This window comes from Amphiura filiformis, chromosome 4, assembly GCF_039555335.1.
Source record: "Amphiura filiformis chromosome 4, Afil_fr2py, whole genome shotgun sequence".
NCBI classification, from domain to species: Eukaryota; Metazoa; Echinodermata; class Ophiuroidea; order Amphilepidida; family Amphiuridae; genus Amphiura; species Amphiura filiformis.
In genome coordinates, this window is record NC_092631.1 from 5,932,826 (window position 1) to 5,959,480 (window position 26,655).

General features: G+C 37.0%; 2 protein-coding genes across 2 annotated transcripts in view; one reads left to right on the top strand and one right to left on the bottom strand.

The window, feature by feature from the left end:
* The window catches only part of LOC140150506 (mediator of RNA polymerase II transcription subunit 24-like), a 44,056-nt gene extending 17,703 nt beyond the window's left edge, over positions 1-26,353 (bottom strand). Inside the window, 15 exon segments of the mRNA XM_072172539.1 lie at positions 620-743; positions 1,145-1,287; positions 3,718-3,829; positions 10,594-10,680; positions 12,515-12,654; positions 14,030-14,143; positions 15,638-15,803; positions 16,884-16,980; positions 18,244-18,336; positions 19,366-19,589; positions 19,983-20,040; positions 20,043-20,100; positions 20,625-20,707; positions 22,526-22,693; positions 26,268-26,353. Of these exon segments, the coding sequence (XP_072028640.1) occupies positions 620-743; positions 1,145-1,287; positions 3,718-3,829; positions 10,594-10,680; positions 12,515-12,654; positions 14,030-14,143; positions 15,638-15,803; positions 16,884-16,980; positions 18,244-18,336; positions 19,366-19,589; positions 19,983-20,040; positions 20,043-20,100; positions 20,625-20,707; positions 22,526-22,670 (1,644 nt within the window). The 5' untranslated portion in view covers positions 22,671-22,693; positions 26,268-26,353.
* A 191-nt stretch (positions 26,354-26,544) lies between these two features.
* LOC140150507 (tRNA-dihydrouridine(47) synthase [NAD(P)(+)]-like) overlaps positions 26,545-26,655 on the top strand; it is a 22,267-nt gene continuing 22,156 nt past the window's right edge. The window contains exon 1 of the mRNA XM_072172540.1: positions 26,545-26,655. This exon is cut by the window's right edge and continues 8 nt beyond it. The gene's annotated coding sequence lies outside the window, so the exon portion shown is untranslated.

The window sequence follows — 26,655 nt, forward strand, 5'->3', positions numbered from 1 at the left end:
ATCAACATGTTTAGAATGCCATAAGGATCATTGCGTTTAAATTTCAGCTCAATCAGAGCATTTTGGATAACTTGATCTTTGACCCCTTCATGACCCCTTAATGACCTTAAATGAATTTTAAAATGTTTTTTAAATGTTTAGAATGTCATAAGGATCATTGCATATAAATTTCAGCTCAATTGGAGCATTTTGAAAAATTTGACCTTTGACCCCTTTATGACCCCTTAATGACCTTAAATGAATTTTAAAATGTTTTTAAAATGTTTAGAATGTCATAAGGACCATTGCATTTAAATTTAAGCTCAATCAGAGCATTTTCGGTTAAAATGACCTTTTTTGACCCCTGTGACCCCTGGATGACCTCTGACGTTTGGAAATATTTTTATTATATTCTTTATGTTTTCCTCTTTCATATGACACCACTCATGGGGTCATACCTTTGTGGCATTTACAGATATGTCCATTTCAGACCAAATGGTTGCTGAGTAAGGAAGTATTTAAGGAAGGAAGGAAGTAACATAGACTACTATAGGCTGAGACCATTTCATGGTTCAGCAACAACAAGGCGACACTACTACATGTAGTTGACAACTCTGCATACACACACAGTGTTTCCTACCTCTGCTCCATACAATTGTGCTATATGACACAGCATAAGGAATGAGATATCAAACAGTACAGCTCTAATCTGTGATGCTTTACTCTGCTCCGTAGGGTTGCCTTGTCTTGTTTGGTCACTGATTCTGAAATAAAGAGATAAGATTTTATTACGACTATAGACTCAGAATATGACTGTGCATACTGTTTTGGCAAATCAGAGGAAGATGTAAGACAGAGAAAGGTTAACAGAATTATATACTTGAGATAATCCCGTAGGTAATCCTGTCACATCTATTCACTGTCTTTTATTCGCGTATAGTTAAACACCCACTGAAATAGCCTTTGATGAGATGTGTGAGGCTGCTCACGGTTGATCGATTAGCACTCCAGAATTGGAATTATTTCCAATGTTTCTGTAAAGAAGTTGTTGAAAGGTACAATGTATGCAACATGTGTGTTAACTAAGAACCTCCAACTAAGATGGGATACCACCTGTGGATACTAGAAGTAATTTATTTACTGTAGAAATTAAGCATATTCTTACTTGATATATTTAGCAGCAAATTTCTTGAGTTTTCCGGACGTAGCTCCAGCAGCACTGATGAGTTCAAAGCTTTGACCAGACATCATATGACCTAACACTCCAAGTAATTCTTCCGGGTTCTTGTTGTAGTCATTCTCAAGGGTCTGCGTAATGGAGGAAAGGTAAGAAAAATGTACATTTGGACTATTCCAATTGAGATCCATGTACCCACTGTGGGCGATTAAGATGGTGTCTTCCACAAGGGGTGTACTGGAGAAGCTCATTTAGGCAATAGAAGCAAATTAACTCGATCTTTCAATCGACCATCGATGCTTGTGCTTATAACAGTGGGGAGAGGCTAGAACTTGAATTTAAAAAAATCCAATTTGTATGACATCATGCCCAATATACCAGTTATTTCTAGCATCTTTGTCAATGTTTCAAGTATTGAATGTCAACTTTTAACTAATATTGTTTTATATTTGTTCTTTAAATATGAAAGCAAAGCATTGATTTGATTTAAGAACTTGGTCAAAATTACTACTGGTCTTATACCCGAGTGCACCCTTATTTCTAGAATGTTTTGAAAAAAGAAGTGAGCCTATAGGTGGGCTTATACCTGAGTGGTTATGCAGGGATGCCAGTTGCCTCCTCAAGTTGGGAAGGAAAATAATATTTCATAAAATACTAAAGGCGAAGCGGAGCGAGCGTAGCGAGTGGAGCTCTCGCCCCTCACGGCGTGGGGTCCAGGGGCAAAGCCCTGCTGGGGGTCGAGGGGGCAAAGCCCCCCAAAGCCAGACGGTTTCTGCACATTTTACACCACAGGGGAGGCTATTTTTAGGGGGAAGTTACATGTCAACAGATTAAAAATTAAAGCAAATGATTTACAAATATACAGCTAAATTTCCTTATTTCCACTGCTAGCGTACGAATATATACCCTGACAGTAAGTACATTTATACTTCCCTGCAACATCTACTTTCCGTATGTAATCCGACAAAAACCGTCCTGCATCATCCTTTGGTTCCAGACATTGCCATTTAAACCGATTTTTAACTCCAGCATCGATCGTCTTTATATCTGCTTTCCTATCCACTTCCATTGTGATGATTGATCGCAAGATAAACAGCAAATCCGATCGTAATTCGGCCCGTAATTCAATACCACACACGCAAGTTTAAAGTTTATTAATATTTTATTGTCAAAACAAAACGCACGTTCATGCGATCAAGGCTTCCGAATTTGCAGCCAACAAGTCACATTTTTCGTGTTTCCGTCTCATCCCTAGAGGTGTACAGCTACAACAAAAACACTGCGTATTGTACCATGCATACGGGCGCGTGCTCTTGAGCATGAGAGTGATTAGTTGACAAATAGTTGACAAAAGAGGGCAGTATATTTTATTTTATTTCTTTCAGAGCCGGGCGGACGCGACGGTATTTTTTTTTCCCTTCCAACCGGAGATTTTTTTTGCGACCGGAAATTTTGTAAAAAAATACGCGCGGTCCGGATTTCCGGAAATATCCGGAAGACTGGCATCCCTGGTTATGCTATTTGGAAACAATGGGCTATTCTAGGAACTAGGAATTTTGGCTGGTTGTGATTCTACAGGTACATGAGGTGGGCTTATACCCGGGTGGTTACGCAGGCATTGAGTTTTGCAATGTGACAGGTGTGCTGTAAATCGCACGCCTGGATAACCCGAGGTGTGCTTTTAGGTGTGCTGCAAATCGCACACCTAAATAAACCAAGGTGTGCTTTTTTCAAAACTGGTGTATGACTATGATTTCATTTTCAGCTAAAACTTAGCAATTGTGACAACATACATGTACTTTTTTTTAAATGGCCATGGTAAAAGCTCTGGGGTAATGAATGGTGTATACTGCATAGATGTCCCTGGACTTTGGACTTATTGCTAGTGTCATTTGTAATTTTTTTTTTTTTTAATTAGTTTTTTTTTTTTTTTGGATTTAGAATGTCCCTGAACTTTAGAATGTCCCTGGAATTTTTTTAATTTAAAAAAAAAATTATAAAGATTTTAAAAATTATAAATTCTTGTTTAAAATAGGCAAATTTGTAAATTATGTTCACATAATAATCTATGAATGATTTTAAAATGCATTTGTTTTGTATGCTTCTTTACTTCATAAATAGGTTGTAATGTGAACATCAATTATAAATTTGCCTATTTTGAATATGAATTTATAATTTTTTAAAATCTTTTTGTAATTTTTTTTCAAGTTTTAAAAAAAAAATTAAAAATATTTCCAGGGACATTTTTAAGTTCCAGGGACATTCTAAATAAAAATAAAAACTTAAAAAAAAAAAAAAAATTTTTTTTTTTTTTTTTTAGGTGTGCTGAAAAATCGCACCTCGGCGTATTTTCAGGCGTGCGGCGCGTGCGAATCGCACTCGCACGCCTTAAAACTCAATCCCTGGTTACGGTAATTGGAAACACTTACAGTTAACATCCTAGTAACAGTAGGTTCAGCTTTTATGATCAGTGTTGAACTAGGGATTTTGGCTGGTTGTGATTCTACTGGTACATGAGGTGGGCTTATACTCGGGTGGTTACGGTAATTGGAAACACTTACAGTTAACATCCTAGTAACAGTAGGTTCAGCCTTTATGATCAGTGTTGAACTAGGGATTTTGGCTGGTTGTGATTCTACAGGTACATGAGGTGGTATCCTCTTGGTTTCACCCCTGAAAGGAAACAATAAATACATTAAATAATTAAAGTATGTTTTTCAAAATCACTGTTTGGAAATAAACTTTATAAGGTGTATTCATATTAACAGTCGCATCTCCAGCAGTGCTAAATTGCTGCAAGCATTGGAGCGTTAAGTTTGCCTTGAAGCAATCTGGCTTGCGATTTGACGCTCGGGCATGCTAACGACTTATGGATTAGATATTGGCAGTCACTCTACAAATGGATGCTCGAAACACCCAATTTATGATTTATAAAGCCGTGAAGCTGTTCAAGATGTATTGCGAGGAGAAGGGCATTGCGTTTGGAACTAGATAAATTACTTGGCCACTTCTATGCTGCTGAATTACGCATTTAAAACAAGATACAATGTACACTATTCATATATGTGAACTTCCTCAACAAACACTAATACATTGTACTTGAAACCAGATCTAGTCATGCAAGCTTTTTTTTTACTTGAATATTCAACAGTAGGGTTAAATACGGCAGTGTCATGAGTGCAGTATTGCTATTGTACAGCACATGTCTGTACCACGATCGACTCCGTCACACAGATAGAGTGACATTTGGTCGTTTTAATGAGTTTTGAGATTTCATAATGAGAACTATCAAGTCCAGATTATTATGATTGATACTAACTTAAATAAATCATAGTACTGTGTTTATTTCTTGCAATGTAGTTTCCATACTGCACTTGGCAACAGCCCCATGCTCTAGCTCTTAAGTCATATCTACAGACCGAAGTTCACTGTTTTCTAAAATCCATTTCCTGTGTTGTAATCTGTGTTGTAAATTAAATGTGGTGCGATCAAGCAAAATCATTCTGAAGTCAGGCATATTCAATTTTCATTTTTACATGATTATATAAAGCATTTGTAAAGCCACATTTTGCAGAAACCCCCATTGAAATTTAACATTTAGTTCCAAAGATATGAACAGTTGAAGTGTTTCCAAAACAATATACAACAAAAGAATGATTTTGCTTTATCACATCACAAATAAGCTAATATTATTTATTTTGACAATCACACATGTGTATTGTATTGTAATGATAAATAGCAGTGCAAATATAGCCCATGGAAGAAATACCCACTCAGGTCATGAACATTGATCATATTTGAACTATGACAAACTACGATAGTCTGCTTGTAACCAATCAGCAGGTAGTGCTCATGGGGTTAAGGCACCATATGGCATCATTGGCCGATTCACAAACGCAGCACAGTGTGCACAGAGTTCTAATATTGTGAACTTTGTCAACTTTGTTTGCACAAAAATTATTATCAATATTAAGCAATATCAACGACACCTGTACCACTTTTGACCTAATTAGCACCCAGGTGCTTAGCACAAAAGGGCACTAATTATTAACCATATTATGGAAGTCAAAATGGGCATTTACCATGCACAACAGTACTCAATTATACATGTAGTTAAAGTCTGTACACAAATGTGACAGCTACAGGTTTCTCTGTGATTTGATAAACAATTTTTGTACCCAATTGTATAATAAAAGTGTACTACACAGGTGGAAGTTAGGCAAGTCCACATGGGCACTTACTAGGGGAGGGTTGCTAATTAGGTTGAAAACTATTTATTTTGTCTAAATTTAGCTACAAAGTTAGGTCTGACAAATCTATCAAACGGAACAGGATATCACATGACGTGAGGGACCTAATGTGTACTCGAGCAGTAATTACCATTTTGGCAAGGCCGGTACTGTACATTTTGTACCATGCTGCAAAATTGATCCATAAGTCTTAACTATTCCGATTTTAAGGTACACTACTTGTTTGTAACTTTTAAAATATATCTGTATATCTAAACATCAGTCATTGTGCATTTCAAGTTACACATACTTTTTGTTATGCTGCAGTTTATAGCAGAACTGCTGTTATGTAGTGTAGTTATTGAAATTCTATTTTCAAACTAAAACTGCTTTTATAATTAATTTTCCCTACAATATGTATTTTTTACTAGGTATAATACACCTCACCATAATGGCGACCGTTACCAGATTAAACAGAATCAAAATGAATGAGCTTCAATTGGTACAAACAATTGGAAGTGGAGGATTTGGAACTGTTTATGAGATGACGTGGAAGAGCCCAGGAGGAGATATGCAAGTAGCGGCTAAAAGTCTTTTTACACACGACACTCATGAGTTGGAAATCCTCTCTGGTCTTGTCCATCCTAATATCGTCAAGCTCATCGGTTACGTTGATGAAGGGATTAATTTCTTGTTGGTTTTAGAGTTGTGTGAACGTGGGTCACTGCGCAGCTATCTCGATAAATATGATGGTCTATGTATGGATCAGGACCTGTTTTTTGATTGGGCGAAGCAAGCGTCCATTCCGATAGAATACCTCAGGAAGGAGCGGATCGTGCACAAAGACTTGAAATCCAATAACTACCTGATTACGAGCAATAATACGCTAAAATTAGCCGATTTTGGATTAGCTAAGAACATTGACGGAACAATTAGTAATGCAACTCAAAGAGCATCATTTCCCTGGATGGCACCGGAGCTATTCACTGAGGGCAAGCTGTCTCCAAACTATGATATTTTCGCGTTAGCTATTGTGATTTGGGAGCTGTGGACTGGACAAATTCCGTTTAAGGGCTTGGATTTTCAAGTCATCGCCTGGCGAGTCTGTCACCTGAAAGAGAGGCAATCCCTGCTGATATGCCCCAACCAATAGCTGACTTACTGAGGCAGTGCTGGGATGAAGACTGGCACAAAAGGCCAAGTATTGAGCACATAATTTCTGTGGTAAGTAATTCCTGATTCATTCAGTTGCCTCATCTTCACACCGTGTTATTTTTGACCATTTTATTATCAAATGGACATTTTGATTCCATGGGTGTACATGTATCAGGACCCAGCAGTGGTCAAAAGGCACCAAGGATAATTTTCCCCGGTATACAGCACTATTGCCTGCTACTTTGGGATAGAGCCTATACAAAAAAATTCCTTTAGAGGGGTTGGGAATAATTGCTGACTCACTGCAAACATGGCAACTGCATGTATAAACCATACACAAAGGTGCAATTTTACACTATTTTGGTACATAATCAAGGTGATTTTTGGTCTTAAACAGTTAACTCAATTTTGGGTAATTTTCTGCCCGAAACACTAAGCTGACCTACTAGGTAAAAGCAGCATGTCAAACAGTATTTATATCATCATCAGTAAAGACTCCCTACATATAGAGCAATCATCCATCCAGCCAATATCCTCAATCATCTGGTTAAGGTTCATTCATTCATTTAATCTAGTCAACCAGTCCCATTAGGACCCAAGTGTGTGTCCACCTGGACAGACCAAGAAAACTCACTTTTTGGTTAGGTGGAATCACCGACACTGTGACCAATACCTTTGGTCTTCAGATGGGTGGATACATGCAGTATAAAGTCAAATGGCGAGGAAGTTTCTTGATGACATGATCCCAACCATGTGACAGATTAACATGATTAACTGCAGCACCCCTACTCTTGTTGTGGGACAGTTTATTGGTTTGTACCCACACTTCCCTGCCATTTGACCTTCGACTGCATAAGGCATCCACCCAGCTGAAGACCAAAGGTTTTGGTTGCGATGTCAGAGATTGCATCTAACCAGAAGGTGAGCTTTCTGGTTGACATGATTTAATTAATCACAATCCAGCGAACTTCTTAATATCAAAAACTTTTTACAGCATTTTGATGACTTTCCTCTTTAATGAAAGAAAGGCTTTATAGTTAATTTTTAAATCAAATTTTGCATGAATATGCCAAGATCCATACAAACAGTATAAACTGGCCTCAAAAAGAAACTTATATTTTTCACAAGGTCATATCTTAAAATCCTCTCAATAAAAAAAAACAAAAATTGCACACAGGATTACTTCAATACTCTACTCTAAACACATGTCAGTAACCAAACAGTTGTCCAACTGACACAACAGCAAAATGCACTGACATGGAACACCTTCCTGGACCACAATTCACATCCCAACAGATTTATTTTGTTGGGTTCCAATTATTCGCCTGTGAATGTGGTCCCGGAAGCTGTTCCGTGTCAGTGCATTTTACTGTGGTGTCAGTTGGACAACTGCTTGGTTACTGACATGTGTTTAGAGTAGAGCATTGAAGTAATCTTGTGTGTAATTTTTGTTCATTTTTATGGAGGCAATTTTAAGATATGACCTTGTGAAAAAATATAAGTTTCTTTTTGAGGCCAGTTTATTTTGAACTTATCCTTTGCTCGCATATAATAAATTTATCATCCTTTATATCCATTTGGCTTTCAAACATTTGTTCATGTTGGCACACTATGCTACATATTTTTCAGATAACTACAACAGCAATCACCGTTTGGCAGCAACAAATCATAACCACACCTTGGGTGCTCGAGAAGAGGTTCGGTTCAGATGGACCTGGTAAGCTCCACCATTACATACAAGACGTCGCAGTCAGCCCTAAAGGAGATATCGCGATCATTGATTGGTCTTCAAAGGTCAAAGTGTGCAGCAATGACGGGGTGTACAAATACAGCATAGATACCACGCATGGCAAACCATTTCCGCGACAAATCGCCTCCAGCTCTGATGGAAGCACTTATTTTATAACTAATGAAACTAATTGTGTAAAAGTGTACAGTGATGACTGTAAGTCCAAAGGTCAGTGGGTGTCACTGGGTCCCCAGGCAACCTCATCGCCTCATCCATGTCTCCTAGGCCTAGCAACAGATGCTGCAGATCATGTGTATGTAGGTGATGTTGAGTCAATGCATATAAATAAACATAAACAAGATGGGTCTTATGTAACTAGTATCAAAGTCGGCATCAAACCAAAGTTTCTAGCTGTAACATCGCAAGACACGATCGTTGTAGCCGAGTGGTTTAAACCTCCCCAGATAGTGAGCAACACAGGGCAGGTTCTGTGTACACTAAAATATCCTGCCGATGAATCACAATGGGATTGTTCTGGTGTTTACTGCTATAGGGATACGGTATTCGTAACAAACCTCACCAAATCATGGACACATGAAATACTTTGCTACTCCTTATCAGGCCAATACCTAGGCCGTATTCCTATCCCTGATGCTAGCCCACGATGCATTGCAATGTCACGTAATGGTACAAAGTTAATTGTAGGTGCTTGGGGTAGTTATTGCGACATGTATGTGTTGCCAAAATTTATCGGTAATTTCTGAATTCTGTTGAAATCATGATGATATGGTGTACAAATCCTATGGAAGGGAGGATTTTGTTTTGGCCAGAAGTATATTCCAAATTTTTTATATTATCACTTTAGCAATGAATGAACTTGCTGTGTAAACACTGATTAGATAATATGATATAATCAACATGATCATCGGTAGACAATGTGAAACTTTGAGCCTGATAAAATCGATCAGATACACTTGTCTCACCGTTGGTACCGGTGCACCTGTGCAGGCGGCCGTAATAGGAATCTTGTAGTGTATATTTGTCACCCACATACAATTTCTGTATATTTGCCAGTATTTATGATCTAACACTTGTCTTTCAGTAGATTGCCAACCGTGTGTGTTTGTCCCTTACTCATCATGGATATACTATAATGAAATCATCTACTAGTACAGAAATAGATATGCATGCTTTTCAAATAATACAAATAAATTATATTGACATTGAAGGAACCTAATCTTTGTGTTTAAACCATTCATTTGATCTATGTGCATAAAATAAATATACGTATATTGAAATGTATGTGGCAGTATCAAGTCATAAGCATTGTTAGTCAGACAAAATAAACTTTCATTATCTATTGCATAATTTTGCCCATTGAACCAGATACAATATGCATAAACCACATATAATGAAAGACAAAGATAAAGAGAATTGATAGCGTCTGACGTCATCTGTCAATCAAACTCGAGCATGGTTTGTTTACAAGTGTCGTGATGATGACTTGCTGAACGCGGATTTATAACCAGGCGCCTTATTGTTAATTTTGCACCTTTTGACATGCAAACCATCTCAAAAGTTAGGTCTTTATAGTAGGAAACTTTCTTAACCGGAGAAATAGCCAAAAATCTGCTTGGGGATGATTTTTTCACAATTTGGGTTTGTTGCGAATTTGTAATGTTGTTAATGTTAAAAATATTGTCTGATAGTTTCGGACTGGAATATAACTGGCATCTTATATATTTTGAGACATTTATCAAGGTAATTCCTACTCTCAACATTGTCAATAATATTTTTAAAGGCCAATATCTCAATTTCCAATTTTATAATACCATAACTTGCAAACTCAATATCTTCGCTTAAGAATGTCCGATTTCATTGGGGAAAACTGCGCTGTGGAGCAAAATATCTCTTTGTTTAAGGTATGTAAAACCTCAAAATTGATAACCTGCCCAAAAGTGTCTCCTTTTGACATGACACGTCACATATATCGTAAATGCTGTTATTTTTGCGTACATAATTGTTCACATTTTTTGGAATTTTTAGAAATTGCACAAATTGTTTACCTTATGGAATTTAAATATATTTAAATATAAAGTGTACAGTAACTTGACATAAAAAAATGCATCTTTGTGTGTTGTTATTTTTGCACCTGCACGTCCACTCGCAAAATTAGCGAAAATAAATCTCTCGAGATAATAATAGCGTATACAGTAAGAGAGTCCGGACTACACAATCTTTCATCGTCAGCATCACATTCTGTTGTATTTCCAAAGGCAGCCTTGTGTGATTTTTATTATCATTGTTGTATTTCATATTCTTACCTTTTAGCAAGCAGGTCCCTGACTTGGCTTTCTGTTAATAATCCCAGCTTGGCAAATTGTGGTAGTAGCTGCTGCATACAGTCAGTACTGGAAAGAAATTGATCAATTAATCATTCTTAATTGATTATAAAAACATTTTTACAGCCACACTTTGTTTCAACTTTTACATTCCAACGAACTGCCCTTATATGCCAATAAACTGCCCTTGAACATGTGTGTATCTTTTTGATTTTTAGCTGAATTGCTGAGGAAAAGCGGTATTTCAAAGAGCCCTAATACTTTATACTTTAAATTCAATTTTTTTTCGTTGTTTCAACAGGTGCTAGTAAATGCCTCGTCCATTAACCCCATGAGAACTACCTGCCGATTGGCCAATATGAATATTATGTCCAATTTTGAACCGATCTAGGAGGGTATTAATAAGATCATCTGCAAATGCAAGTTTGACCATACATAGTTTAAAGCCTGGTCATAATTGGCAATTGAAATTAGCATTTCAAGTTATCAACCAATCAGAAATGCTGTTAGATGACCAGTAGTGTCCAGGGGGTTAATAAGTTGTGATATTATTCACCTACAATACCATGATGTCAATAATACAATTACCTCCAATGACATGCCTGTATCCAGAAACAATTGAGCTACAGCACCATTCGTGCTCTTGTTTTCTTATTTCCTTTGCCACAAGCTCTTTCTTTCTGAACATGCAGTATCTGTGAAATCAGTCAATTAAAAGTGTCCAATTCTGTCTGATTTTGCTGGCAAGTTCTACATTTCCCATACAGCCTGAGCCCAAATAATCCTCAACAATCATTTCATCACAAAATTGCACTACCTTCAAGTGATATTCATTCAAATTTCTCTATATACCTAGTTTTGCCTCAATAAGTGTAAGTAAGCATGGAATAGATATGCTCAGCACAATTAATTCCTGAAAATAAATCTTGAGCTGCATATCAGCAAACTGATCAAATGAAAGAAAAATGAATTGATAAATCTTATTCAGAACGTGTGTGCATTTCAATTGGAATAGCCTAATATATGTAATAAAATAAAAAATAATACATGGTTCTTTTAAGGTGCAAAATCTTCCAAGGAACTCAGAGCGCGCAAAAAACATGAAAATGACAAACAAACAAAAGAGCAATTAATTCTGTGAATCTGGTAAAGCTTGAAGAAAGAAATGTGTTTTAAGCTGGCGTTTAAATTGAGAAAGTGTGGGATGTTACGAAGGTTGCTTGGAAGCAAGTTCCAAACAGTTGGAGGCGCAAAATGAAATGAGCTTTCACTGGCTGATTTGAGGTTAACCTGAGAAGTTTTGAGTAATTTTCAGAGGATGATCGAAGGGAGCAGGAAGGTTGATAAGTACAAATATATATAACTTAAGTTATTCTCCTGCAAACACACCGTTACGAGAGACACTGCCACTTGCGTACAGCCATGTTACGTTATTCATGGCAAGTAGAGAACGTTAACAGCTTACGACTGGGGCTTGACATACCTTGGTGATCTTGGGGCTACATGATTCTCAACCTCCACATCAGGTGTACTACTGCCATTCTTCTCCGGCCCGTCATCTTGATTTTCACTCCGTCCTGCTCTGGGATTTCTGTGTAACCAATGGATATCAAGCATAGTAGGGGCTCTCTCTTGTTGGTTCCCTAACTAAAAAAATCTCACCATGTAAATATGGATATCCAATTTTGTGTTATTACAGTATCATGACACCCCTCAGGTCAAAGGTCACCTGAGGGTCATAGGTCAGAAAGAATGTACTGATGATATGAAACTACATCTACCTGCTGCACTCAAGTACTAGACTACACTCCACTAGAAAGCTTACCAGGAACCAGAAGAGATAGAACCCTACTGTACTTGCTATCTACCATGGCTTTTGGTAACCAATACAAGTGACACTTACTTATACTTGGAATCAACAAGATCTAGAAGAACATTGAAGTTCATGAGTTGCTCGAAGCAGGTGATGAAGTAGCCAGTGCCATCCCCTGCATCCCCTGAGTTGAGCCGGTAGTCTTTCAGCTTGGACATAATCTGTGGGAGCTGCGGATTAAAAAAGAAGGAATGTTATATTAGGCATCAACAAGAACAAGAAGAATGTTGAAATTCAAAAGTTGCTCAAAGCAGATAAATGTGACGTGTCATGTTAAAAGGAGACACTTTTGGGCAGGATCGTAAATGGAGAAATAGCCAAAAATCTGCCCGGGGTGATTTTTTCAGAATTTAGGTTTGTTCTTGAATTTGTGATGTTATTAATGTTTAAAATATTGTCTGATATTTTCAGACCGGAATATAACTGGCATCTTGTATTTTTTGAGAATTTTTTCATGGTAATTCCTACTCTCAACATTGTCAATAATATTTTTAAAGGTCAATATCTCAATTTCCAATTTTATAATACCATAACTTACGAACTCAATATCTTCGCTTAGGAATGTCCGATTTCATTGGGGAAAACTGCATTATGGAGCAAAATATCTCTATATTTAAGATATGTAAAAACCTCAAAATTGATATCCTGCCCAAAAGTGTCTCCTTTTGACATGACACGTCACATATTATTGGGCTATTCCAGTTGAAAATACACACTCCCCTGTGGAAGATGTTAGAAATATCTTCCACATAAGAAGTATGAATTTCAAATGGAATGAACACATATAGCAGCTCCATTTGAATCATTATTTCTTACACCATCTGAGAAAGATTCAACCTGAATCTTCCACATAGATAGGTGAGTTTCAGTGTGCACACCTCCTGTGGAAGATTTATAGGTTAATGAATGCGTCTTACTTGTTGAAAGTGAAATTGTACAAAATAATGCACACGTACTGAGATGTTGATGCATCTAATGCACGAGCCCCGAAGGGGGGGGGGGGGTGCATTAGACACAGCAACATCTCAGTACAAGTGCATTATTTTGTATAATTTCTCGAGCAACAAGTAATACGCATTTATTAACCTATTTCATACACAAGAAAAAAAGCTGTGATTTTTGCTAATTTATTACTAAATTGTCAGTAAAAATGTTGGAAAATACAAGCAAATATAAATAAATAAGGAAAATGACTCAATCCTACACAATGCTTAACGCAGCGTCTTGAAAAGCACTGCACGTAATATGTGGAGTCTTGCGCCGATGCAATTATACAATATTAATGCACTCCGCATATTTTTCTAACGGCTTTTCTGATTGGCTATGTGGTTCTAAGAGTGTATGAAATTAAAATCTTTCACAGGGGAATGTGGACTTAAAATGGATGAGCACAGCTTTGATGTGTACTGATTTTATGCAATATTAGTGATACTTACTTTGAGGTAGGTAAATGCATGCCATTTAAGTTCTTCACTAAAGTCAGCTTTGTCAATGAGTCCCATAAAGCATGCTCTACACAGCTCTATGTACACACTTGATACTTACTTTGAGGTAGGTAAATGCATGCCATTTAAGTTCTTCACTAAAGTCAGCTTTGTCAATGAGTCCCATAAAGCATGCTCTACACAGCTCTATGTACACACTTGATCGGGGAACATTCTGTAAATAGATAATCCGATATATGATCAGGGTTAGTGTATTTTGCCGTGATATTCCATCCCAATCGCTATGTTACCCCTCCCCTTTAGTTTGACATTAAGGGGTCCAAATCAAATTGTGTGGAGGTCTAATTACCGCACCCCATATTTTGTGTAAAGACAAAAATGTTGCATTTTTTCATTACACAATACACACGCAAGGAGTGGCTCCGCTATACATTCCCATGCCCTAACAAATAAAATGTTACAGTGCATGATCGCAACAAAAATATATTTCTAACTTTCTATTTGTCAGTTTTGGTATGAATCCAGGACAAAAACATGTGAAAACTCTATCAGTTTTTTGGTATATGATGGCCATTTTAATATTTGAATGAGATCATGTTTCATGAGGTCAAACCCTACCCTAACTCTCTCTCTCTTACTTCACTAATTAAGAACTGTTACATATCACTGCTGATGCACATTTCATGTAACTTATTGTGAAAGTTGTACTTATACAAGTTGAGGATTTCAGCAGGCATGCCATTGATCAAGTATTCTTGTCCAACAGTAAATAAATAGGTAAATGAATAACTGTTATGCAGCCTATCCAGTTAGCTCTTACACATCGTTCCCACAATACCTCTTTCTAAAATCTTCATTGATTAAAGCCATAATGTGTGATTTGCTCCACAGCGATGCCTTCAAAATTTGTTGAATTTCTACTTTTTGCATGATTGTAATGCCCAATGGTGTAATAAAATGCCATGTGAAAGACAACCTGAAGTGCTTTAATTACAATAAAATTTAAGTTTTTATAATAAATTTGGAAATCTCTGGTTTTATTCAGATTTCAATGATCGAGTGGTGGCTAAACACATCGCGTGCATGTGTATTATTGAATCATTGACATATAAACTGTGTGCATATCGCTATGCATCTTACGTCTTGACGTATAAACTGGCTGCATTTCACTATTCATCTTACGTCTTGTTTTTTCGTCCTTGCTGTATGAAGCTACGCCTATATTCATGATAATAATACGATCGGCGGATAGCTAATACACGCATTGTAGGCGCTGGAACGAAATAGCAATTTTCGTCGTTTTACCTTATCTGTTTAGCTCGAAATTAAAAGGAGACAATGTGATCAGTGAAAACAAACATTTAAATAGGAATATTATTCATTATGCAAATCACACATTATGGCTTTAATTGTATTGGGCTATTCCTGTTGAAATCCACACTCCCCCTGCGGAAGATTTTGAAAATATCTTCCACAGAAGGAGTATGTTTTTCAAATGTAATTGGTCAGGGTTAATCATTTTGAAACTCTTACTCCCTCTGTATTATGGCTTTACCTATATCTTCCACAACTGGGGTGAGTATTTCAAATGGAAGTTACCCAATTGTCTATTCTGTTAAAAACTCATACTTCCCCTGTGGAAGACTTCAATTAAATCTTCCACAGGGGTAGTGTGGATTTTAAATGGAATAGCCCATTGTCACCATACCTGTAATCTTTCAATGAGTATGAGTTGTTCAACAAATGGCTGCATGTCACTAGTGAGATTCAGCGAGGCTTCCATGAAGGTCATGATATTAACACAGCAACTCATGGATCTCAGCTCCAGTGTGTTGGAGGATTGAGGCAGGTTGATTACATCTAACATGGGAATTCTGAGGAGGAATATATCACATTGTAAAAAGTTAATTGACAAACAGGAGTACTAGTACTACTACATGTACATAGAGTAAATTTCTAATACTTTTATGCTCCAGGTACACGATGGTGATGATTGAACGCGTAGAAGAGGTGAGTTCTCCTCCCCTTGTGTGCCTATGACTAATGGGTCAACCCTCTTGTTGTCATGAGCGTTGAATACATTGACCAGCCTATTAGCGTGACTGTTCATCACTTACGTGTTTACAATTGATGCACAGCACAAACCATAAAGTATTACAAAGTTACTTTAATGTTTCAAAAGCAATTTCAAATCAACTGAGGTGTTCCTTTGTGTTGGGGTGGGTTGGTGAGGTGTGTGTGCTTAGTTATGATGTTAATAGGGATACGGGCTATATCTCTCTCATATCCTCACACAGGCCAAATATAGCAAGTATACCTACATCCACTAATTAACTATGTAATGGTCTTAAGTGAGTGAATGTGTGAGTGAGTGATTTAGTGATGATTTTTGTGTGTAGTTGCAGATGCAAGGCAACAAGCATGTAAGTGGGTGAGTGAGCAAGTGAGTGAATGAGTGTGGGGTGAGTGTGCCAGGGGGTGAGCAAGCATGCAAGTGAATGAGCATGTGTGAGTGAGTGATTGAGTGAGGAGTAAGCAAGTAAGTGCATGTGTGGGATGGGTTTGGTGCGTGTTTAAGTGAGTGAACAAACGTGAAAGTGAGCGAGCGAGTGTGCAAGGGGCGAGCAAGTGTGTGATTGATTGAAAAGCATGTAAGTGAATATCGAGCTAGTGATGGAGTGGGTGGTGGGTGGGTGTTTGAGTAGCTGAGTGTGTGAGCATTGCTCACTGAACAAGCATGTGAGTATGGGAGTGTTGGAGTGATCAACCAAGTAAGTGAGGATTGAGTGCACAAGTAAGTAATTGATACACAAGTAAATGAATCATTGAGTATATAAGTGAGTTGAGTGACAGAGTAAATCAAGCACTTATTCAATGAGTCAATCATTCACTGAATGAGTAAATGTTAATTCTAACATTTTAACAAAAACTCAACATGCAAGATAATCAATTACCTGAGTATTTCATTGTAGCTCTTCTCCAGTCTTTCTCTCAATGTTGTATCACTTTTTTCCTTCCAGGCAACATTCAAGATCTGGTCAACCGCTGACACTACAAACAATGAAAGTGACATTTTAGCAAGAAAAAACATGCCCCATATTGTAGAATTTGAAAACTTTATTCACCTCAACAGCGGTACAAAATCTAATTGAATATTTGGAGCCATTGAAGGCCCATTTCAGCGATTTACTCATTCAGAAAATTATAAAAATTCAGTTTTTTTAGCAGCATAGATGAGGTATTTTTTTGCACTTTTTTTTAGTAGCATAGATGAGCTAACATAGCCTGCTAGTGATTAAGCTGAAAAATTGTGTATTAAGGGCTCGGTCACCCACCTTTTCACAGTATTTTTATGGGACCCAAAAGCACATCAGACACACAAACTTGCATTCTGAATACAAGTAATGTTCTACTAATTATAGGTTAATAACTGCGCATTAGTTATTTGGAGGGCATTGTGAAAAATCTAACATTTTGCCTTTGGAACCTAGGAATATCCAGAGGGGCAGCCCCGAGGATATTCCGAGGTCCAAAGCAAAATGTTTAGATTTTTCACAATGCCCTACATATAACTGATGCAAAGTTATTAACCGAATTCATAACCGTCACTTTTAACTCATCACTCAACCAAATCTGAAGATTTTATTCTCCGAAATTTGTTGAAATAAACAATTTTTATCAAAACTTAATTCATAACCGTCACTTTTAACTCATCACTCAACCAAATCTGAAGATTTTATTCTCCGAAATTTGTTGAAATAAACAATTTTTATCAAAACTTATATTTCGCCCTTCAAAAAGTCGAACAGGCTAAAACAGACTTACCAATTACAGCACTGCGCAATCACGCCATGTGCAAATATGATAGTTGCGTGCGCGTATAGAGTTCGGGCGCAACAGATGCACACTACACGGAAGTCATTGTACTGCGAAAGCATACGCGGAGGTCATTGATGGATATCAATAACCTCTGCGCCGGTACACCCCAGTGTGCGTAAATCATCTAACGACCAATTTGATTGGGACGCAAATATGGCGTAATACGCAGAGGTTATGAATATAAAATAATTTAGATTTTTTGGAATTCACGATACAATACAACTTTTATAGCAAATTATTAAAAATTGACATTTTTGACATTTGACAGTCCTCAAATTAGAATTAAAGATAAATCTCTTGATCCAAAAATACCATTTGTTTCTTAGCTCAGAATTTTCAGATGGCACTGCTTTTCATCAGTGAGGGCGAGTCTACAATCTGTATCACATCATAAACTTTTGGTTTTGATTTTCTTTTGCCAGTTAGCATTCTTACCTTGCCTTGGACTACCCGGTGTTTGCAGTGATGAGCTGGGGTTTAAAGCCAGTTTAGCAGCGTTCACTATGCGTTCAATTTCTTTCCACACATCTGTTGTAAGATTTTGGTTTGAAATACATAAAATTAATCTTAATGAATTATTTCACTCTGAATTAACTATAAAATTAAGATTCTTTAAACTATTCGGCTGGACTCACGGTTTTAAGAGGCAACAGTTTCACAGCCTATCCTAGGTGCATCTTTAGGATAAGGTATGAAACTGTTGCCTCTCAAAACTGTAAGTCCAGCCGAATAGTTTAAAGAATCTAATTTTATATTTGATTATACCTGGATGAATGACAACCTTCACAAACATACTCTGAATTAACCTTAATTATTATGCATTGCCCATTACGAAATGTGTAGCTAATGACACATGCTTTCTCCCTTTTTACCTACATTTGTATTACACCATAGATCATCAAAAAAGCTTATCATTTGGTTACAGGTCGATAGTCCCAAGAGACATTAGTCAGAAAACCCAATTACTACGTTATAAACCATAATCCTTACCCTAAACCTAAACTTCACTCTAATCCTAACATGTAACGTAAGCCCTAATCCTAACCATAAACTTAACCCTGATTCTAATCCTAACTCTGACCCTAACCCTATCCTTAATACTAACCCTAATGCTAATCCTAACCCTAACCTTAACCTTATCCCTAACCCTAATTATAATCTAATATGCCCTGAACCCCAACTTTAACCCATTTCGGACTAATGGCCCTTCGGACTAATGATGCCTCATTCTTTCATGCCATGCCTTGAATGTGTCCGTTTGTCTGCAATGCGCATGTGCCATACTGCCACACCGCTCAGTGTCATGACAGTATAAGACTAGCATAATCAGCTGTTCCCAATCATTTAAGTGGAAAATCACAGTAGAGAACTCAAAATCACCATGCAGGACCTTTAGGTACAGGAAATTGTGTTAAATTTCCGAAAAAAGTCGATCACCAGAATAGCCAATCTTCAGAAGGGTGTATCTATGAATATTCTCAATCATCCATGTATCCAACTTCAGAAGGGTGGACTTTCGGAATGACATACATCAACCAGTAAAAACATCCCACTCACCGCTATCCTCCAACTTGGCAATGTGCAGTAGTATCTGATTGGTCCTGGTCTGACATAGCACCCCCAATACACCTGCTATGATGTCCAGATTCCTGGCTAACACCTGTCTATCCCTGGTCTCTCTCATCTTCTCTAGGGTCAGTGTGGAGGATTTGACCAGCCAATGAAGGGCTTGAAGGAGGGCCTGACACAGGAGAATACATTCTTCTGGTGGACCGTGACAACTGTAATAAAGATGGATTATGATATCACAAAGTTATATTATAGATAGGTGGTACGACTTGGACACATGTTCTCTACCAGTTATCCACACATTCTTATTACAAGATTTGACTTCAACTGCTGAAGCAGTTCGGATTCTGAAAACAAAACTCTGTATCACAGTGGCACATAGAACAGTATAAGACTTCTGTGGTATTAACCACCAAACTACCACATTTTTGTGTATACCACCTAAACAAAACATATGTTACACTATGATCAGTTTGTAATAGGCGAGAACTATTTGGTTTTGTTCCTGCACGAGTCAATAAAGTCCCGCATAAATTCTCATAAGCATACATCAGTCACGCAATATGCAAACCGCAGTTCTTTCAAGTCAATTTTCATTTCCTTACCTGATTTTAGTCATACACATACTGAGTAATTCCAGTAGACTCCGCATACAGTATGGCGAGTGACACTGATATCCTGGTATCTCAAGAGGGCACTAAACATGGCTGTGTGAGAGACCACCTACAATATAAAACAAAATAAAGTGCATGTGAAAACATTGATGATAGGATCCACTTGATACAAAAGCAGCAATGTAACGGATGTGCAGATGTGTTTTGTACAAAACTGTTTGTCGTATATAGCTAAATGTACAAGAATTGATCTGTGTGTGGAGGGGGGGGGGGGGTTAGTTGACAGCCTGAATACCAGTCAACTTTGGAGCTCTTTGGTAACAGCACAGCAAAACTTACTTATCACAGTGTTGTTATAGTAGAAACATGACATATGTTTCCTTACCTGTAATCTGGTGGTATATTTCAGGTAGGACAGCATTGAGTGCGTTGGGATTAGGGTCAGTAGAAACATGCTATGTTTCCTTACATCAGGTGACGGCATGTTTCAGGTATGACATCATTAATGTATTGGGGTTAGAGTCAGTAGAAACATGCTATGTTTCCTTACCTGTGAGCTGATGGCATGTTTCAGGTATGACAGTATTAGTGCATTGGGATTTAAGTCAGTAGAAACACGCTACTTTTTCTTACCTGTGAGCTGATGGCATGTTTCAGGTATGACAGCATTAGTGCATTGGGATTAGGACCAACAAATGCCTGCATGAGAATCATATCTGAAACAAAGAAAGGAAAAAACAATACATCATTTAAAACTTAAATTCATAACATAATGACAATCTTCAACACTATAAACCTACCTACAGCAATTTGGCTAATTGCTTTTAAAACATGAAGATTTCATTTAAATCTGGTCAAGCAGACATACCTATTTTTGACGGACGAACCAGCATTGCGACTGAAACCTTCAGTCTTCACCTGGGTTGTGATGCTAATGACCTTGAGTACCAGATTACTTCTGGAATATATCCCAATTGGCAAGGAATGTTCTGATTCTGTCCCAGCTGTGAAAAAGTTTTGTCTGGACCGTCCCTCCACTGAATGGTTGCTCAGCCCTAACCCAGATTGCCTCTATTGGTCTTGTTATAAATGTATATGTAGATGTGTCACAAGTTGTTATTTTTTGTATTTGTAATAATGTATAAAATAATTTGGAATATGTCACAATATCAGGTATTTCTATATCAAATCATTTTTTCAAGATTTTGCACGCATTGGACTTTGAACTTGACAGGAATGACGGGGTACGCAAAGTGTGTGAGCATGTATATGCGCTTTTTGTGTGTTAAAGATAACCCTGCTCCTAACTTAAATCTCTCTTTAGGGAGTGTTCATTAATACTTTGGTAGGGGGGGCTGGTCTAACTCAAAATTTTCGCTCGAAAACTTTTTGACCCCCCTTCGATGGACCGCTAAACTTTTTTGACCCCCCTCTTTTGGCAGACAAAACTTTTTTGACCCCCCCCCCCATTATCGTATAACAAACATTATACTTGAATAGTGTTGTTTCCAGTGGTGTGGTATCTGGGTCACATGTGAGGAAAGAAAATGTTTGAAACATTCCCGCTGAATTGCACATGAAATACAAGCACTTGGAAATTTTCATTTGATACTTAATTTAGATTTGTCCCAAATCAGGGTGTTTATCTGATTTTAGAGGGATAAGTGCAATATAGGGGATTTATTTGGAGGTTCATAGGCACAGCAGCATAATTTGGATACGTGGCTATTAATATGATAGTACTTAATGCACATGATCCACAAAAAATTTGGCCATATTGAAGCTTGAATGGTCAAATATCGTTAAAATTGAACTAATTTAGGCAAAAAGCTAAAATGGTCAAATATGAGATTAATTTGGTCAAAATCACGCAAATGTACACAGGCATCCGTTTTGACCCTCGAAGACCGTGGCACCTGCCTGTGCCCACCCAGGCTGCCCTATGGTATATAATCTAACCATGGGAGAGCTCATGGGCCTATGTGTACCAAAATAATTTTGCAATGAGAAATAGTAAACTGATTTTTGCGTGCAAAGAAATCCAATTTATTTGCAATATTTTCTTGATTTAGTTGTATTTTGATCAGATTGATACATAATCATGTTTGTACCCTACTTTGAAGAGATATAATATTCTATGATACATGTAGAAGTGCCAGTATTTCTTAGCAAACCCAGATGTTATATATGTTGCTACTTGCTGATCATCTTTAATGTTATATTATTAAATTAATAGGGGTGTGTACATGTACACTAAGTGCCATCAAGTTTTTTGAAAAAAAGCACTGAAAACCAAAACTTCCACGTGTTAAAAGTGATATAGAAGGTCTCAATGCGCGCGAAGCGCGCTAAAATTGTGGGTTTTAAAACTTTTTGCCCCCCCTTTCCTACCACCTAAAACTTTTTGGTCCCCCTCTTTTAAGGTACAAAACTTTTTGGCCCCCTCCCTTTTACCCCCCCCACCAAAGTATTTCTGAACACTCACTTATGTTCCCAAAGCAACATGCCATGTATAATCTACCTATTGTACATACCTGTTAGTCTGCAGGTGTCACCTGACACCCCAGGGGGTAAAATCCTCTTAAGTTGAGTACTCCATTGCACATCAGACCAACGTTCCCGCCATGCCTGCATCAACATGTCATGAACGCCAGCTATGCGCTGCTGCATTATCTCCATGATGGAAAACGTTTTATCGCTGCCTGTTAGAAACAAGCAAAGAAACAAACACTATAATATCATAGGCCATGTATTCTGAATTCACCACCTGGCATTACATCACAAATATTATATAAATTTTTACACCAATCTAGTTTCAAATTAGAATATCTCCACAATTATCCACCCCAAACTAGCATATGGTCATTTTCACGGTAAAGGGTGTAACTTTGGATTTTTAACATTTTAATCCGTAGTGTTCTAATAAAGCCACAGAATTCCATGATTTTTGGCCACATAAGTCATCTAGTTAGCAGCTACCTTGGGTAGCATAATCAGCTTTGGGAGTTACTGCGTTCAGTTTTAGCAGGCTTAAATGTACTTAATATTGCCATTTTGAAAAACTATAAAAACAGTAACATTTTTGTAAAACCCTGTGTTTTCTTCAGTTAGTTCATGGATAATTTTTCTTATCCTGAAAGTACAGTCATATGTTCAGTAAACACTGCCACATTAGATTTAATTGTGAACAGCCCTGTATTTTTGAGAAACGTACTTCGATCTTTGTCGTCTCTGTGGCTTCATTTTCCGTTAACAATTGTTAACAAACTTTGTGGGTGTAGCTTTGGTTCATAATTCTTGGTTATTTCTTCACTTCTTCTTGATTCATAACAGTTGTTATCTTAACTTGAAATGGGTAACAAAAATTAGTCGATTTGCAAGCTTTTAAAATTTTTATAAAATCTTGACTTCAAAGTGCCGTTTTTCCGTTAACTTTTTTGAAGCCTCCGAAACAAACTGTTCTGCAAGCTTGTGCAAATATAAATAAAAGAGCTCATCCAATCTATTTATCAAAATGTAGCAAAGTAGATCCTCAAGTCACATGTTTTTAAATCGTGGAGATATATATCACCGTTTGAAAATGGGACCCAATACAAACTTTCCGTTAACAATTGAAGCCTCCGAAACAAATGAAGCCTCCGAAACAACAATAAGATTAATTATCATCTATGCATATCTAAATTGGTGTGTTTGATACTGATATCTGCATTGTAATTATTACTTGATATGTGCAGAATGTCATAAATTAAAAAAAATTTTGACATTATGGTTAATGTTTGAAAAATATACTGATACCCAAAAAGCCTGTTTGAGGCTTCACATGCAAAAAACACCATACTTAACAAATGGGTGAAAAACTTAACATGTGATAAATCTACAATATCTGCCGCATAGAATCATTGATTCAATATACACAAGAAAATAACAGCTTAGATGATCCCAACACTATTGTTTTCAAAAAAACTACTTCTGCAATGTTTAACAATTGTTAACATGAAGCCTCGAAACAAAAAAAATGACTTGCTGTGATAATTAAATTTTGTCACAACTGAAATTCAATACTTAGAAGCAAAGCATGAAAATTGGTAATTGTGATATTTTTTACCTATTTTTTATGTCAACTTGTAGTGGTTAGCCAAATATTTTACTTTTATGATCACCTGTGTTGTTAACTGAAGCCTCCGAAACACAAATCGCTTGAATTGCCAATTCTAAAAAATAAGTCCAATTTCTGTGAAACTTGGCTGGGAGGTTCCTTTCATCAAGTAGTATTTGTACATGAAGTTAGACATTCAAATTATTTTAGGAACCCAATTAAAACATAAAAAATATGTTTAAGGTTTGGAAATTTCCATTGTAAATGACACTTGATGTTAAAAATTTTCAAAACTGCAATTACAAACATAGCAAAACATGGTATAAAATTTAACTTATATCTGTTGACTTACTTTGGAATGGGATTTCACATGTATTCCAGCTTTCATGTCATAATTTTCTGAGGTTATGTAAAATACATTTTTTCTTATGGAAATGTCAAATTTTTATTAGAAATCAAAAGGTTTAAGCCTTGAAACATTATTTTACTGGAATTTAAGTTGCTTCTATGCATGATTTCAGTAAACAGTGCTAAACATATTTAAGTGGTTTGAAATTTTGACCCAAAAAATCAAAAGTTACACCCTTTACTGTGAAAATGACCATATACATTTTTGGAAAGCTGAAGACTAAGCAATTTAACTATATATACATTTAAACTCATAGTACAGGCTAGTGTGACCTTGAAGTTATACAGGTGGAATAAAAAATTTCTGGAGAAAAAGTGGGGTTACTAACTTGTAAACAATATTTATTTGGTTAGAGGATAGGGGGAGCCTACTGACTTTTGAAAAAAAAAAAAAAATTACAGCTGTTTGGTAATCTTGGAATACAGGGTGTAGTGTACCGGATATCATTCATGGCATTGTATGCGCACAACAGATTGTGCAACAATGGTCAACAAATTTGCAGTAATCTAGGCCTACATGTCGGGAGATAGGCTACCTGGTACAAATATGAAAATTGCTGCATTGATTCAGTCTCAATATACAATATGCAATGCATCATAATTCAGTAAACATGCCTCATTCATGGATGATGGGGTTGCAGCAGCTGCTGTACGAATCATTGAAAGAAACCACTGAGTACCGTATCACATTTTACAAGTAAAAGCCCATAGCACAGCATGAACAACTGGGAAACCACCGAACAAGCGCTGCCTCATTTTAAAAAAAATGAAATAATTTAGCTTAAATTACTCTCAGCCAATCGGAAGTCATGTCTTTTTTTATGAATGAAATGAACATGTCTAGAGGCAGCAGAAAAAACAGTCCATGTTTGGTATAGGCCAAAAAAAAAGGTTTGTCTACATGTATATATATGTCCCCCAAGCGCATTTGATTTCTGCTGGTGATAATGTTGAAAATAAAATTTTATTTCACAATTTTTATTTTTTTATTATAAAAAAATGGAGACAAATTACCATTGGCAAAACTTAATGGGCCAAAACTGGTGAGTTTTCAAGGGGGTAACCCCCTGAACACATGATTTATTGATAAAAAATAAAACTCCCATGGATGGGACATGAGACAAATCTTCTTCCTTTTTTTTTTTGCCTTATCATCATATATTAGTACTAACATGACTAATGCTGGTTTCATACTTTCTGCCGCTTGCCCCTGAGCGGCGTGCCGCATGTACTTTTCTGAAAGCGGAGCGGCACATCGCCGAGCAGCAGCCGCATGACTCTGAAAGACTCTCTTGCCGCTTAGCACCGCTCCAAAATCGTATTTTCATACGTCAGAGTGGCACCGCTCCGAGTTGATTTGAATTCAACTCCCAGCGGTGCTGCCGCTGCGGCAATTGCCGGCAAACCAAAGCGTTGGAGTGATCGATATATCTGCTTGCCGCTGGCCACCACTAGCGTTTCAAATTCTGGTGCGACTGCGCAGTGAAGTAAAATCATCTTCAGAGCGGCAAAGCGGCAAGCAGCAGGAAAGTATGAAACCAGCATAATAGCCCATAAGCCTGTCCACTGCTCATATTTCATAGGCGATAGGATGCAGGTAGGTAAGCTTAAAAAAATATTAAAATTACATTTCATGGATGGTTTTTTCATGGTTTTCTGAATTCATGCCTTAAAATTTGGGCCTACAACAATAATAATCCACTGAACTGGAACAAAAATTGTTAGAATTTATAAAAATTTTAATCTGTGTAAATAAAATGTTGGTTACATACCGATATTTCCACAATGTGTTAATTTTCAATACTTTTACGATACAAAGAGACCGGACGGTAGCAAAATTCTGCAGCTTTTACGGATTTTCGCCGTAGCAGTGTTCACAGACTTATTTTAAATTTATTTATTTCAAATATCTTAAATAGAAAAACAAAACTACTCTAAAGTTAAGATTTAGTTTTTTAAATGTAAGGTGATGAAAGTAACATTTTTTAATGCATTCCCCCTATTTTATTCAAATTTTAGATAAACATAATTTAGGATATGAGGGAAAAACACCGGCTTAACCCTTGACCTTTCCAGTGGTAAACAAATTGCACTGCACATGTGGGAAAAGTTTGACGTTTGTATTTCATTTTTCGGCGATAAATGTAACCAGATTCTGAT